The 15,185-nt window shown below is 40.8% G+C and overlaps 1 protein-coding gene across 1 annotated transcript in view; it reads left to right on the top strand.

Annotated features, from left to right (window-relative positions):
• LOC137371310 (rap guanine nucleotide exchange factor 2-like) overlaps nt 1-14,586 on the top strand; it is a 55,708-nt gene extending 41,122 nt beyond the window's left edge. The window contains exons 11-15 of the mRNA XM_068033721.1: nt 1,537-1,777; nt 2,164-2,547; nt 6,908-7,119; nt 8,599-8,722; nt 14,361-14,586. Coding sequence (XP_067889822.1) covers nt 1,537-1,777; nt 2,164-2,547; nt 6,908-7,119; nt 8,599-8,722; nt 14,361-14,586 — 1,187 coding nt within the window. The remainder of the gene's footprint in view (nt 1-1,536; nt 1,778-2,163; nt 2,548-6,907; nt 7,120-8,598; nt 8,723-14,360) is intronic.
• The last annotated feature ends 599 nt before the right edge of the window (nt 14,587-15,185 follow it).

The following is a 15,185-nucleotide window of genomic DNA, read 5'->3' as shown; positions in this document are numbered from 1 at the left end:
AGATCTATAAACATCTCACTCCTGGTAAAAATAAACAATGGCTCACCCTCTCAAATTGTGATGAATGTACTGTATAGAAAGTGCATGTTTTATACTGTTTTATGTTCTTACTTTTCCTCAATTGAATTTCTCCTGTTTTTGCTTTTGGATGGCAGCTGTTCACCATTCTGTCATCCACAGCTGCTCTGGACACATCCTTTTCATCTTTACCACTCCTTTTGGCCATTCAGCACCAATTCTTTTGTCATTTAATCTTTCCTGTCTTCCACACTATTGAAGATCTATCTATTTGTTCTTTTTCTCACCTTCCCCCTTTCACTTGCTTAAAACGTATCACATTTCTAACTTTTCCCAGTTTTGAGGAAAGGTCATTGACCTGAAATGTTCACTCTGTTTCTCTGTCCACACATGCTGAGTATTTCCAGCATCTTCTGTTTTTATTTCACATTTCCAGCATCCGCATTATTTTGCTTTTGTGTAGGTCATAAATAATCATTAGTTTTATGAAAAAATAGCTCTGAACTGTGATGATTCAAGTTAATAACTGAATACAGCTAAGCCTCTCTTCACTACGGTGATGGTTGAAGATTTAGTTGAATTGATGCTACTATACATGTATTCATGTCCTTTGTGACAGTAACAGCACAGTTACTGGGGAAAGATGTAATTGAGAGAGAAAGATAAAAGAACCATAAAGATAAAGTAAAAATATTTTTTTTTAACTCTGAAGGAATGAGACTCCACACTTATAATTTTTCAGCGCCGAGCAGGTTGTTTGGCAGTAATGAAGATTTATCATTCTCTTAAAAGTTCACTTATACCTCAATGCTCAGGTCCTAACTTTTACTGGCATATTCTCTAGGCAATTGGTCATTAAGTTCAGAAACTTCATCCCCTTCATGTATTTTAATGCCAAGCCTATCAGTGAGCGACTGCTGTAGTAAAATTTGTGGAGGTGTGGAGAAAATTGGACCGAAAATTCCAGATTTCCATGTTTAACTGCACATCTGCTGACACTGGAAGTCGCTGTTTGATTTATTCCATAATAGTGATGAACGCTGATAGCCTCACCGTTATTCTTAATGGAAAATCCAGGACATTATGTATTGGAAATTGGGTCTTCATGAAAATGAATAGATGTAAAAAAAAAAGTTGACAAAATTGCTAACAAAATTGATGTATAACAAAATATATATTTATTTGCAGCAGTGTAGTCAGATATAGAAGCAGTAGCTAAGTGATGCATGATTTATTAAAGGTTATCAGGATCTGAATAGATTTTAAATGGAATATTAAGTCCTATTACCTCACTGTGCCTTTAACTGACAAGCTGATGTAGTCTTTGTCCTGTCTGTAAGTGTTTACTAAGGAACAAGAAAAAATAATATTGTTGTATGATATACAATAGTGTGTGGCAGACTTGATGAACTACCTAGTCTTTTCCTGCCCATTGATTTCAAATGTTTGTATAATCTTACAAAAGTAGCCTTCCTTTACACTACCCACATGTTCAGTTTGTTTTGTTTCTTCGAACAGAATTGCCAGGTCAGCTATTAACAGTTTGGAAGGCAGACCAAAAACATCGTCAGATAATTATCAACAGGGACACAACAGCGCAGGAGGCGGTAGTTCAAGCACTTGAAAAATTTGCCATTCCTGTTGATCCTGAAGTATACTCTCTGTGTGAAATCTCTGTCTCTGCTGAAGGCGTCATCAAACAACGACGCCTTCCAGATCAGCTGTCAAAACTCGCTGATCGAATCCAGCTGAATGCCAGGTAAGGAAGATTAAATTGCCAAAATGCAAGGGTATGTTGGATAAGAAAATACCAAGTTTGAAGTTACATTTGGAGCATTATCTATAGGTGTAACGTGTACGAGGTTAGTAGCAATGGATCAAATCGGTCACTACTTCAGGTGAATTTCTTTTAAATTATTTTTAACTCATTTTGTAAAGTTTTCTTTTCCCCCTCCAATTGGTTATTATTTTGCTCCCAGTCCTCTGTTCAGTAGCTGGTCACTGGGAGATGCAGAGAAGTACATGAGGTCATTTAATCCCTGATTTTTTTTTCATGGGCCTGCCTCTCATGGAATTCAAACTCGGTGTTGTTGCTGCGTCCTTTTCCTCAGTTAATGTAACATTGATTATTTTTTCCTTCATAAGATACTATCTGAAGAAAAACAATGTGACAGAGATCCTGTGCTCAGATAAAGACGCTGAACAATTGCTTCATGAGAGTCAGGTGACAGTGCTACAACTGAGCCCGAAGGAAATTGCCATCCAGCTCTCCCTAAGGAATTTAGAATTATTCCACAATATTGCACCCACGGAATATGTTGATGACTTGTTCCAGCTGAAGTCAAAGAGTGAATGTCAAAACCTGGTCAAGTTTGAAAGGATTTTCAATCAAGAAGCATTCTGGGTTGCAACAGAAGTACTGCGAGAGCCAAACAAACGGAAAAGGGCAAAGATAATTAAACATTTCATCAAGGTGGCACTGCACTGTAAAAATTGCAACAACTTTAACTCCATGTTTGCAATTATCAGGTAAAAAATATTTAGCAGTGAAATCAACTTTTACCTCTAAAAATTATATGCATTCACTTTTAATTATTGCAGTCATTGTAGGAACAACTAAACTCTGATCATGGGTATAAGTTTCTAATCACCGTTTGCTGTAAATGGAATGCAAGTACAATAAATGTTCAATTATAGTAGACAATCTAACTTTGTATCACAAAATTTAGCAAACATATATCACTACTCCAACTACCTTTGGGTTTGGGATTGTTAACTCAGTATTGAGCCATGTGGTGTTGAAACATCTACCATGCAGCAGAGAAGTTTATGATGGTTGAAATATGATGAGGTGTATAGCAGCAGGGACTGTGGAGACAAATTTTACAGCAAAATAACTAACATTAATATTGTGCTTTAATATGGAAAAACATCCCAAGACACTTCACCAAAACGTAATCGGAAGGAAACCTGCCACCCTCATGCAGGCTGGCCATTATGTCACTCCAGACATAGACCAACTGCACTTTCTCATCTACAAATGGGCAATAAATAGTTATCTTGCTGCTTCCCACATCCTGAGGATCAATTAAAAGAATGATGCCAAGCCAAAGAAGGAATTAGGAAGTGTAACTAATAGCTTAATCAAAGAGGCAAGTTTTAAAGAGATTCTAAAAGGATGAGAAGGATGTGGAGAAGTAGAGAGGTTTAGAGAGGGAATTCCGGAACGTAGGGTCTAGATGACTGAAAGCATGGCCACCAATGTTAAAGCAAAAGTAGGGGAGGATTGTACATAGGGTTAATTTCAGAAGAATGCATCGTTCTTGGTGGGGGTGGGGGGATGGGATGAAGGTTTTATATGGCTGGAAGATATTCAGGAGAGGTGAGACTGTGGAGGGTTAATAAACACTAGGATGAGAACTTTCTCCTAGAGTTTTATAGATCAATGTTGAGCTTTAAATAGAAGACAAATAATGAAAAAGGCCAAACACACATGCTTCCAAAAGGATGCTCGGACAGAAGGAAAATCAAATCCCGATTCTTAGAAAACACAAAACACAGTATACACTATGGAAAACTTGGTACACAATATAAAAGTATAAAGGTAGGGAGATGCTTTAAAGCTGAAATATGAGAGGAAACCCTTGTGTGTTTCCATTCAAGCTGGCAAGGGGAATTCAAATTATGTTCAGATGTTTTATCATTACACAGCAATTACTTTATGTACAGGATATAAAACTGAGCAAAGGCTCATGTTGGCTTGAACTGAAATCCATAACAGTCTCAGAGTAGCACTTAATGAGGTGGGTGTTGAACAGGAGCACGAGGCCTCTTATTGCTGTATTCAGAGAAGTTGCATTTTTCTCAAAAATCCTCTTTCGTGCTTTACTGGCATCCAGGGATATTTATTTTCAATTTCACTCAGTAGTTTATGTGATCATTTGTAAACCTTGCAAGGCTTTATTGAATTTAACAGGAAGAAGATTCTGAAAGGTGGGAGGAATGGTGCAGTTAGCTCAGTAATGAGTAAGGATAGAAACAAGAGCAGGAGGGGATTAGCGAGAATGTAAAAATGAGGAAGAGGGAGGACGCAAGTGGAAAATGAGTCATGCTTTATTGCTCATTTACTAAACATTTTTAAGATCTACTACATGCTATCTCTACATATTTGTAGAAGAAACCTGCAACAGGAACTGTCATTTTAAAATGCATTCTTAATTATATGTGGAAATAGAAAGTGATTTTTACACTATTTTCTATTAATCTTGTCATGGAAGTGTTTTTTTAAAAAAAAATAAAGGGCGTCTGTGTGCCTTTAAGACTGAGAATAGTTTTTATATTCTCTGGGAACAGAGTGTGAGTTGCAAGCCAGTTTCCTAAGCAACAGGAAAAGAGAGATCACATGCCATATTGTATCAGTTTGACTGTGTGTAAAGACTTGCTAGAACTGGTTTGAACTGGCAGACCAGCAAAGCATGCTCTCCTGAAGGAAAGGAAGAATTTGTCTCACTCAACATAAAATCTACATAGGCCTACAGGCTGTGTTTCACCTAAAGAGGAAAAGACCCTCAGAAAGGAATATTTGCCTTACTGGGGGTAGCAAATTCCTTTTTACTTCCAGTCTCCAAGAAGTCTCTGCCTCAGGAATGACTTTTTGTTGCCTTTTGTATTTCTGAGAGTTCTGGAAACTCAGTAAAGTTTCTACTGATAGACTGCTAATTCAAAATCTAAAGAGATCTGTTGTTATACTTCTTGTTGAAAGATCTGTGTGACACCTACTGCAGCCAAAGTACCGTGAATGCCTATCCAATACAGACTGTTTATCAAACTCGCCTGGAGAGTTCGAGTGGCATCTGACCATTTGACTCTGGGATACCTCACCGAATCGGGAATGTAACCCACCAAGACTTACAACCCACTTGTTTTATTATTCCTAAGAAACAGCTCTAATTTTTAAAACAGCATTTTAGAACCGCTTGAGTGTTGGTTTCTGATTGTATGGCCAGAATTTTCCACCACCCCACCTAGCCAGATGGTTGCGGTGTGGGGGAGTGGCGTAAAATTGACCGGGAGGCTCCAGGAGGCCTTCCCAACCCGCTCGCTCCTCTGCCTCACTTTATGTGGCTGGTGGTGGGCGAGAAATGGGCCACCGCCCCAGACCAATTGAGACCCTTCAGTGGCACCTAACGACCACTTTAGGGCCTTTGTCCTCCTCCACAGGGATTTTACCCATGGCAAGCGGGTGTAAGGGAGATGTGAAAGGATGCCCAGTGAAACCTCAGTGCATCGTGGTGGTGGTGGAGGGGGGGTGCGGACAAACAGACACATGGTGCCTGATTGAGGGCTGTCTCCACTTCCCCAACCACCCCCAGGACCTGAGACGCCCACCCCCCTTCCCCCCACATGACTACCCTTGCCTCGCCGGGACGCGACCAATCACACAGGCGAGGGAAACCAAACTTAGCTGTAGTCCTGGCTCCATGTCCTCAGCTGGACTGCAGTTCCAGCAGTGGCCACCGCTCCCAGTGGCGCTAATTGGACGAAGAGCTGCTGGCCCAATGATTGTCCGGCAGCTCAATGAAGCGGGACTTCCTGCCTCAAGTGGGGGGAAGTCCCGCCTCGGAACAATTAAAGCCCGGGGACCCGTAAAATGCGGGTCGGATTCCCGGGCCGGGCGGAAGCGGGTTCGCCACCGACTTTTCAGTCGGTGGCCAGCTCCCTTCCGCCAGACATAAAGTCCAGCCCAGTGTGTGTGTGCATGAGGGTTAGGAAGAATAAGAAGTTATAAAGTCTTTTCAGACATACATTTATCTTATCCGGGCGGCACAGTGGCGCAGTGGTTAGCACCGCAGCCTCACAGTAGTAGGGGCGTGGAACGCCCTGCCTGCAACAGTAGTAGACTCGCCAACTTTAAGGGCATTTAAGTGGTCATTGGATAGACATATGGATGAAAATGGAATAGTGTAGGTCAGATGTTTTCACAGGTCGGCGCAACATCGAGGGCCGAAGGGCCTGTACTGCGCTGTAATGTTCTAAAAAAAAAAAGCTCCAGGGACCCGGGTTCGATTCTGGGTACTGCCTGTGCGGAGTTTGCAAGTTCTCCCTGTGTCTGCGTGGGTTTTCTCTGGGTGCTCCGGTTTCCTCCCACATCCAAAGACTTGCAGGTGATAGGTAAATTGGCTGTTATAAATTGCCCCTAGTGTAGGTAGGGAATATGGGATTACTGTAGGGTTAGCATAAATGGGTGGTTGTTGGTCGGCACAGACTCGGTGGGCCGAAGGGCCTGTTTCAGTGCTGTATCTCTAAATAAATTAGTATTGTTTTGATTTAGTTTATTAATAAATATTTAATTTGTTGTTTGAAGAAACCTGGTTTGGTGTGTTTTATTCTGGGGGTTAAATAAAGTGTTCAATTTGGCTAATTTCTGGTCGGTGATCGGCCGTAATAATTGTTAACAATATTGAAACTAGAGCTGCTTGAAAGAATATATTTCTGCTTTAAACTCAGACCAATGCAACATTTATTGTAATCAATCTTGGAAAATATGAAATTATAACAGTATAAGTTGTGCTGTAGATCTTATTCTCTTATAAAGGTACTCTGCAGGATGTGGTCACAGTCTATATTGCTAAATGTGTGCTACACCTTTTGTTGACTGGTATTGCTCACGGATATTGTGAACTGAATCTTACCCATGATCTTCATTTCAACCTATAATGTCAAACATTCAATAGTTCTTATAAAAAAAGGGAGAAACAAACATTTGCTTAAAAGAATGAAAGATGTCAAAATTTCCAGTTAAGTTGGTGATTACACTTCTTAAAAGACCTCTTTAAATTTTGTTGTAAGTAATATTTATTGTATCTTTTTGTCTTTGCACAAAACCTAGTGGTCTATATCTAGCACCAGTGGCAAGACTGCAGAATACTTGGAAAAAATTATCATTCAAGTATCAGAAGATATTTCAGGATCTTCAGGACCTCTTGGAACCTTCCAGGAATATGGCAAAATACCGCAATCTTTTGAACAATCAGAACCTGCAGTATCCCATTATTCCTGCCTTCCCAGTCATCAAGAAAGATCTGACATTCCTGCATGAAGGTAGGTCTGTGTAAAAAAAATGACTGTGGCTTCATTTTTAGAGTTTGCTCTCCTTAAAGTGTCGCTATTCTTTTCACACCATTCTTATGATTTCTCAATGATTATTACCATTTAAATACATTGGGCTGAATTTTACCAGCCCTTCAACACCATGGGTTGTGGCGACGGGCCTGTAAAGTTCTGTGGAGAGAGGCTGAACCTCAACCCCCGACATCGAGAAGGGCCCGCCGCATATTCCTGGCAGTGGGGAGACTCCGGTCAGCAGCACCACCATCACCTTCATCTAAATATTTAAATTAACAAAAATTAATGTAAATGAACTTACTTTTGGTGGCTGTCCCACGCCGATTTTACGGCTGCCGAAGGCAGCTCGCGCGCCTTCGGAACGCCGTACGGAGTTCTGAGGTGAGAACCTGGTGGGAACGGGGGAAGAATAACATTTTCAGGGTGGGAAGGGTGGGGGAATGGGGCACAAATTTTTTATTGGCTGTGGGGATAGTGGGAAGGGGTTGAGGGTCAAAGGGAACACATTTCTGGGGGGAATGTTTAGGATATCAATACAAGTTTATGATAGGGGAGAGGGCATTTCATATATAAATTACCCATTGGGGGGTGGGAGATGGGATTTAGAATTGAAATGAAATTTTATTTTTATTTCCAGAGACCGGAACCTTTAAATATTAAAATGTTACTGAAGGGCTTGAAGCCCTTTAAAAATGACGCCGGTGCCTGTGTGGTGGTGCCAGACGCCATTGCCAGGGACACAGTGGCCACCCCTGATGATGCAGAGGGGGCGACTGCTCCGCCCCCTCTATTTAAATGAGCCGCCGCGTGTAATAAAAAATCTTTTCACATATTGATTTATCTAATTATTGTTTAAGACTTATTATTTCTTTTATAATAAGTAGTTAATGTTGTTGTCGTTTCAAGAAACCTGGTTTTGTGTGCTTTATTCTGGGGGACAAATAGAGTATCTAATTTGGCTATTCTTTTGTAGGTGGAAAACTTTCTTGATATGCTGTGACCTGTGGAGTAGTTGGACTGAATTAATAATGCATTACTCCCGCCTTGGTCACAACAATTACAATGTTATTGTAGGTTAGCATAGCTGCTAACTATTAATAGTTCTGCCCCAATTTACAGTGAGTGCAGTCTTCCTCCTACCAACATTCCTAGTATTGAAATTAATACTCATTGTGTAGTCTCATAATCTGACTCATCCCTTCTCAGAATTTTAATACTTTGGAATTCTTTGGAATTCTGTATCTTACTCAGTCTTTCCTTCCTGCTGCAATCTTCAGACATTTAAAACAACTCAAGCTTGGTGTCATCAATTCATTACTTCCTGATTTACCTTTACAACCTTAATGGGATCTTGGTCCTTCACCTGGGGTTCTCTAGAAGGTAATTAAACATTTTATTGCAAAATAGCAATATGTTTAGCTGTCCTTGTCAATAGTGTTTTTTAAATCCTCTTAGGTAATGACTCCAAAGTGGACGGCGTGATAAATTATGAAAAGTTGCGGGTGATTGCCAACGAAATTCGTCATATTGGTCGGATGGCTTCAGCGAATGTGGATCCTGATGTTACATTCAGAACAAGGTTAGTGTTATCTATTCACAGAATGATAGAATCCATAGTGGTGTAATCTGAGCTCATTAAATTATTCATTGTAGATAATAAAGTACCTTCTTAGATAGGGATGGCTGTGAACAAGATGCTTTTTGTTAAAAGAATAAGCACAATTCAGATTGTTTCAATCCAGAAAACCCAGCAGCAATGGTACTCTGAGGATACAAAATAACTTGCTTTCCATTGAAATAACCTGCCTGATACCACAGAACGAAGAATTGCATAACCTAGCACAAAAAGCAGTGTTATTGTGTTAGTTATTATCTAATCATAGTTATGTTGCCAGTGTATGTTTTTGGTGTTAAATGTCAGGTATACAATGTTTTACAATCGGTGTTTGGAAATGTCTCTTTTTCTTTCTGCAGTGCAATGCTCTTCAAAGGCCTGACACAAGCAGGGTGAAGAAGTCTCATATTTTATAGTAATTTAGAATAAATTAGAATAAGAATAGGAGCAGGAGTAGGCCATTCAGCCCATTGAACCTGCCCCGCCATTCAATATGATCGTGGCTGATAATCCACTTCAATGCCTTTTTCCCACGCTATCCTCATATCCCCTTATGTCATTTGTATTTAGAATAGAAACATAGGGACATAGGAGCAGGAACAAGAGCTAAATAAAAGCATCAAATGGTTACTATTTGTTACTATAAGTGAAGAAGTTCTGTACAGTCATGTATTTCGTACATTCACTGCTTTAGTTTTCCAAAGTCAGAAGCACTGACTCAACTTGAGTTCGTCATCCCATGATGGAGCCAAATTGAAATTAGGAACAAAAAAAAGCTGTAGTAGCTTGAATAAACCAAAACCCTCCCATAGAGTCCCTGCACTCATATTTCCAGTGAAGTGCGTCCTCTTTTAAAATAAAGTATGATAAAGAACATCTATGTGTATCATCAAGGAATTTCATGAAACAAACTAACAGGTGCATTGTTTTCAAAAAAATTAAAATGCATCTGCTGGTTTAAAATGAACAATTAGGCTTGTTATAATTGTGATTTTTCCCTATTGTTCTTTCCATTGTGGTGACCAAATCACTTTGCTAAACAAACCAGACAATTAATAAATAGGAAGATGAAGATTATTGATTTCTAACACTGGTTTTGTAAGCGGCTCTGTATACTGTCTATCAGGCATTTCAGTTGCAGACCATTTGATAAAGTAATTTTATTTATCTAGAAATACAGCACTGAAACAGGCCCTTCAGCCCACCAAGTCTATGCTGACCATCAACCAGCCATTTATACTAATCCTACATTAATCCCATATTCCTACTACATCCCCTCAATTCCCCTACCTACACTAGGGGCAATTTATAACAGCCAATTTACCTACCAACCTGCAAGTCTTTGGCTGTGGGAGGAAACCAGAACACCCGGTGGAAACCCACGCGGTCACAAGGAGAACTTGCAAACTCCGCACAGGCAGTACCCGGAATCGAACCCGGGTCACTGGAGCTGTGAGGTTGCACTGCTAACCACTGCGCCACTGTGCCACCCAAGATCAGGTTTTCACAGAAAGCAAGATGTCTGATATTGTGATCACTATTTCATTGTTTCCAACCCAAGTAAATTTTACTTTTTCAGATGAATCTTACTTTTCCCATTACTACCTTTATCAGTAATTACTGCAATAATGTAAATTTTAGATTTCCTGTTGGGCCAATCAGTGGTCCTTGTGCATTTGGTTGCTTTTGATGTAAGACTGCCCATTAGCAGATGATATTTTAAAAGTATTTGGGCGAGAATTAAATCAAAATAAGACACTTTCGACAAGCAGTATTGTCTCAAATATTTTAAGTTGAACAGATATTTTAAGTTGAACAGACTTTGAATTTAGGGGTGGATTTTCAACTTGCTGCTAACAAAAATAAAAATCTACAGTTTCTATACTGGGGAGGCAATCCACTCTGTCAATTTTACTCTGCGTCGTCAAGTTAAAAATCTAACCCATCAGCAGAAGTAATTGAAAATTCAACCTGAACTACTAAAAAAGTACATTATTTTATATTATAAAGAAATATAGCATATTTAACAGAGCTTTAGACTCTCATTCAAATGATATATTGAGATAAGTATCTGGTATGTACCTGTAAGGATCGTAGAAATCCAGGTTTGAGATGGATCTGTGTGTTCTAGTTATTAGAGGTTCTGTTCCCATTGATATATGATTGCAACTACAATGGACAGAATGTTTTCTGCATTTACTTGGTCTTTGTGGAGAATAATGGCAAAACAAAACCTCCAAGTACAATAAAAGCAAAATACTGCAGATGCTGGAAATCTGAAATAAAAACAAGAAATGCCACTCAGCAGGTCTGGCAGCATCTGTGGAAAGAGAAGCAGAGTTAACGTTTCGGGTCAGTGACCCTTCTTCGCAACTAGCAAATATTAGAAATGTCAAAGGTTATAAGCAAGTGAGCCGGGGGTGGGGCAAGAGATAACAAAGGAGAAGGTGTAGATTGGACAAGGCCACATAGCTGACCAAGAGGTCATGGAGCAAAGGCAAACAATATGTTAATGGTGTGTTGAAAGACAAAGCATTAGTACAGATAGGGTGTTAACGAACTGAAGATTGAGCAGCAGCAAGTACGAACATGAAAAAAAACAGTGGGTAAGCAAACTGAACAAACTACAATGAAATGAAATAAACTCACTATCCCAGGCCCCAAACACTCCTTTCAGGTGAAGCAGTGATTTACTTGTACTTCTTTCAATGTAGTATACTGTATTCACTGCTCACAATGTGGTCTCCTCTACATTGGGGAGACCAAACGCAGACTGGGTGAGCGCTTTGCGGAACACCTCCGTTCAGTCTGCAAGCAGGACCCTGAGCTTCCGGTTGCTTGCCATTTCAACACTCCCCCCTGCTCTCATGCTCACATCTCTATCGTGGGCTTGCTGCAGTGCTCCACTGAACATGAACGCAAGCTCGAGGAACAGCATCTCATTATCCCATTAGGCACACTACAGCCTGCCGGACTGAACTTTGAGTTCAAGTAAATCGCTGCTTCACCTGAAAGGAATGTTTGCGATCAGCGTTAAGTTATGACCGTAGAAAGCAAATGACAGGGTTCGAAAAAGTTATCAGTCATCGATAGGAAAACAGCCATCATTGAAAAGTGAAGGCTCAAAGCCCAATGAGATATGGACACAGGATATTTCTTGAGATGCTTTGCAAGCATCATTGTGTTCCTGCCATAGGCCTCCATAAACTTCTTTCTATCCATCTGTAACCACTCAAAGTATTACTGACAGTGGATCAAAGTTTGCAAGAAATAAAAAGGTTTCAATACATCTTTGCATTCATGAACATTTCAACATCACCCGTGACACCTTTGTGCTCAGAACTGTTTCAATTTTCTTTTCCTGCCACTACGTCCTTGTGCTACTCTGACATTAGCAGCTGAGGTGGAGGCAGTCTGTTCAGTGCACTGTCCCGGTGCTGTGGATGAGTGGGGCAGGTGTCCTCTGAAGGAACAGAGCTTTGATGGCTCCATCCTACTGGGGGTCTGCAGCAATAGTGCTTGAGTCTCCCCCATGTGCTCGTCTGCTGGAGGTGAGGTGGTCAAGTCGGGGGGGGTTGGGGGGGTGGGGGAGGATGAGACACTGCGTGTGCTGGGGTGTCCTGAGCGGAAGGCCCCGGGGCAGCTGGCATGTGCTCCTCCTCCATCTGGGTGCACAATGGCACCTGTCTGTCTCCCTGAGAGGAAGGAGCACCTGGAGGGAGGTCCAGGTTCCCTGTACCCCTCTCACTTAGACTCTGCTACATGGAGCCCATGGCAACATCGATGGAGTGCAGGTCAGATCGCATATGACTTGAGTGGTCAACCAGACGCACCACAGAGCTCACCAGACTCTCGACTGAGGAAGCGTTATGCTTAAATGCCTGGGACATGGCAGACGTCATGACTTGCATAGGCTCCTCCATGGCATGCACAAAGCCACGCATGATCTTAGGCATCTCCGACATATTTTCCACATGGCTTTGCTGCATATCCAGCAGACTTCTCATAGCAACAAACAGAGGATCATCATAACCATAGGGCTGAGCGGGGGCCTGGTCCCCAGCAGTCCTCCGAGTATCAAGGGATCCGACTGGCACGTATTCCCTCAGATGCTGGGACATGTCTGTGTTGTGACCATCAGCTTGTGACATGGCAAATGTTGCATCACTACCATTGCATATATGCATCAACATCACTCATCCTGCATTGGCTTTCGCACGACATATCCAATCAGATAAACAATGTCAATCTTCATCATTTAGTAGTTGGGACCAAGGCTGCTGATGTATTTGGCTGCATTCCTTGCATACCCTCTACCTTAAAGACACAGAGCCATGGATCAAATCAAAGGAGCAGTCTCGCCAGGACCAGTTATACTTGCTGATCTGAACAAATCATTGATTCACTACACCCATGTTCTTAAGAGTTACCTCACAGTTCGCGATCTCCTCTGCTACCTCCATCCAGGCTGCCTTGGTGAGGCACTTCATCGGACTCCATCTGCAAGGAAGAGGACCTCCCGCCTTTCCCTGACGGCCTAGAAGAAAACCTGCTGGGAGTCATCACTGAACCGTGGAGCAGGACGCTGCCTGCTGGCTGCCATGTGATTCACTTTGACGGTAGGAAAAATAAATGATATGAAGTTGGTGGTGATTTTGATTTAAGTAGAAGCTTCAACTTAAGTTGGTCTGAAGATACTTACATGAAAAGAAGGCTGTTAATCCTTGAGGCTGCAAGCACAGAATGTTTTATATCTGTGGCGATCATGGTGCTTGGGGCAGTGACGGTGGGTTCCACCAATGAAAGGCCGCCCCCGCCACATGATCCCACGTGTTCTCCGTGCCCATCGTCGCATGGCTAATTTAAATACAAAATCGCCTGGGATTTTTGTCTGTCTTTCTTCCGAAACCCACGCTTCAATATTCAGGGCTATCACTTACAGGAGGAAGAAATGGAAAAGTCTGGGTAAGTGGTGGTTACTGCAGGTGCCAAGGATGTTTTTTGCCATTTTGCATTTTCTCTTTCTGCTGCTTCCTTCTGGCTTTGACATTTTTCAGTTCTTGTGCTCTGGTCTCGTATTGGACGATCTTTATCTACTCATAGGAATCTGACATTCTGACATTGTTTAGGTGATGGGAGTGATTTTTGTTATTTGTTTTTCAATCTTATGTAGAGGAAAACATTCCATTCTTTGGGAGGAGAAGAGAGTCTACCTTCCTGCTGATCATAAAGTGGTGTAGAGAAATATCGAGACAATTTTCTTTTTAATATTGTCAGGATTTATTACAACTACTGTTTAACATCATGACCTTTGACTCCTGCTCCAACTCTTCTGCTGAGAAGTAACTATTGGGCAGAAATAAGAACATACGTGCTTATAGTAGTGTAAAGGTTGATTGCCAACTTGAAGCAGGAGAGGGTTATCTGCAGAGTAGTTGCTGGTTTTTTATCTTTCTTTCATTCTTCATTCCTTTTCTTTTATTTTAGTCTGTCTGACTTACTGGAATGAAGCATGTGTTATTTTGAGCTTGAACAAGACTGACCTGAACCTGACCTTCCATGCTGAAATCAATGGCATCTCTCTCTCTTTCCCCTGTGGCAGGTTGCTTAGCCATGGCAGTACAAATGCTGCTGTGATGGATGTGATGCAGACAGGCGGACACAGGAAACATTTATGTTGCAGCTCGTTTCTTGATGCAAGGGAACTCTATAAAGATGGACAGATGGCTCGGAGGGTAAAACACTACCTTGAAAACCTCAACCTGGATATGGATGAAGAAAGCCTGCAGGCCTTGTCATTGCAGCGTGAGGCAAGGACTAACAGATAAGGTATGGATCTTTTTTATATTCTTGAACAAAATGTTACTCATTTATATTATATCAACAAGTGGAGAAACCAATATTTCACATTTCATTAGGTTGGGGGTTAAAGGAAACATTTGATTTCCTTCTAGTTGTGAAAAAGAATACATTTTAATTTTGAAATAGTTTATTAAAATACTAGTAATCTTGACTTCAGTGTTACATTTTATTAGAAAAGAGACAATTTATATTCTGGTTCTTTTGCACAATTACAATTAGATAATCCATTCTGAAGGTACAATTTAAAATTCTTTGTGATAGAACAAGTGGAGCAACTTATTCTTTCACAGGCAGTGTTTTAACTAAATATAATGCCTGAATGTTTACTTAAAACACAAAGGTTTAAATATCTATTGAGTGAATAAGATTCATGACTAATATGCCAATCTAATTGAGAAGGTTGAAGCTGCTGTCATTGCTGTTCAATTTGCAGGTGCAGGAAAATGACAATCTCCTTGGGCCAATTGGTTTAAGCTTTCCGAACTGATATGTGCATTAATATTACAGTTGAAAGAGTAGAAGGGTTGCAACAAACTAACGCTTAAATATTTAACATAGTTTATTT

The sequence above is a fragment of the Heterodontus francisci genome, chromosome 1, assembly GCF_036365525.1.
Source record: "Heterodontus francisci isolate sHetFra1 chromosome 1, sHetFra1.hap1, whole genome shotgun sequence".
NCBI lineage: Eukaryota > Metazoa > Chordata > Chondrichthyes > Heterodontiformes > Heterodontidae > Heterodontus > Heterodontus francisci.
Note: the sequence above shows the minus strand (reverse complement) of the source record. Positions and strands in the feature narration are given on the sequence as shown.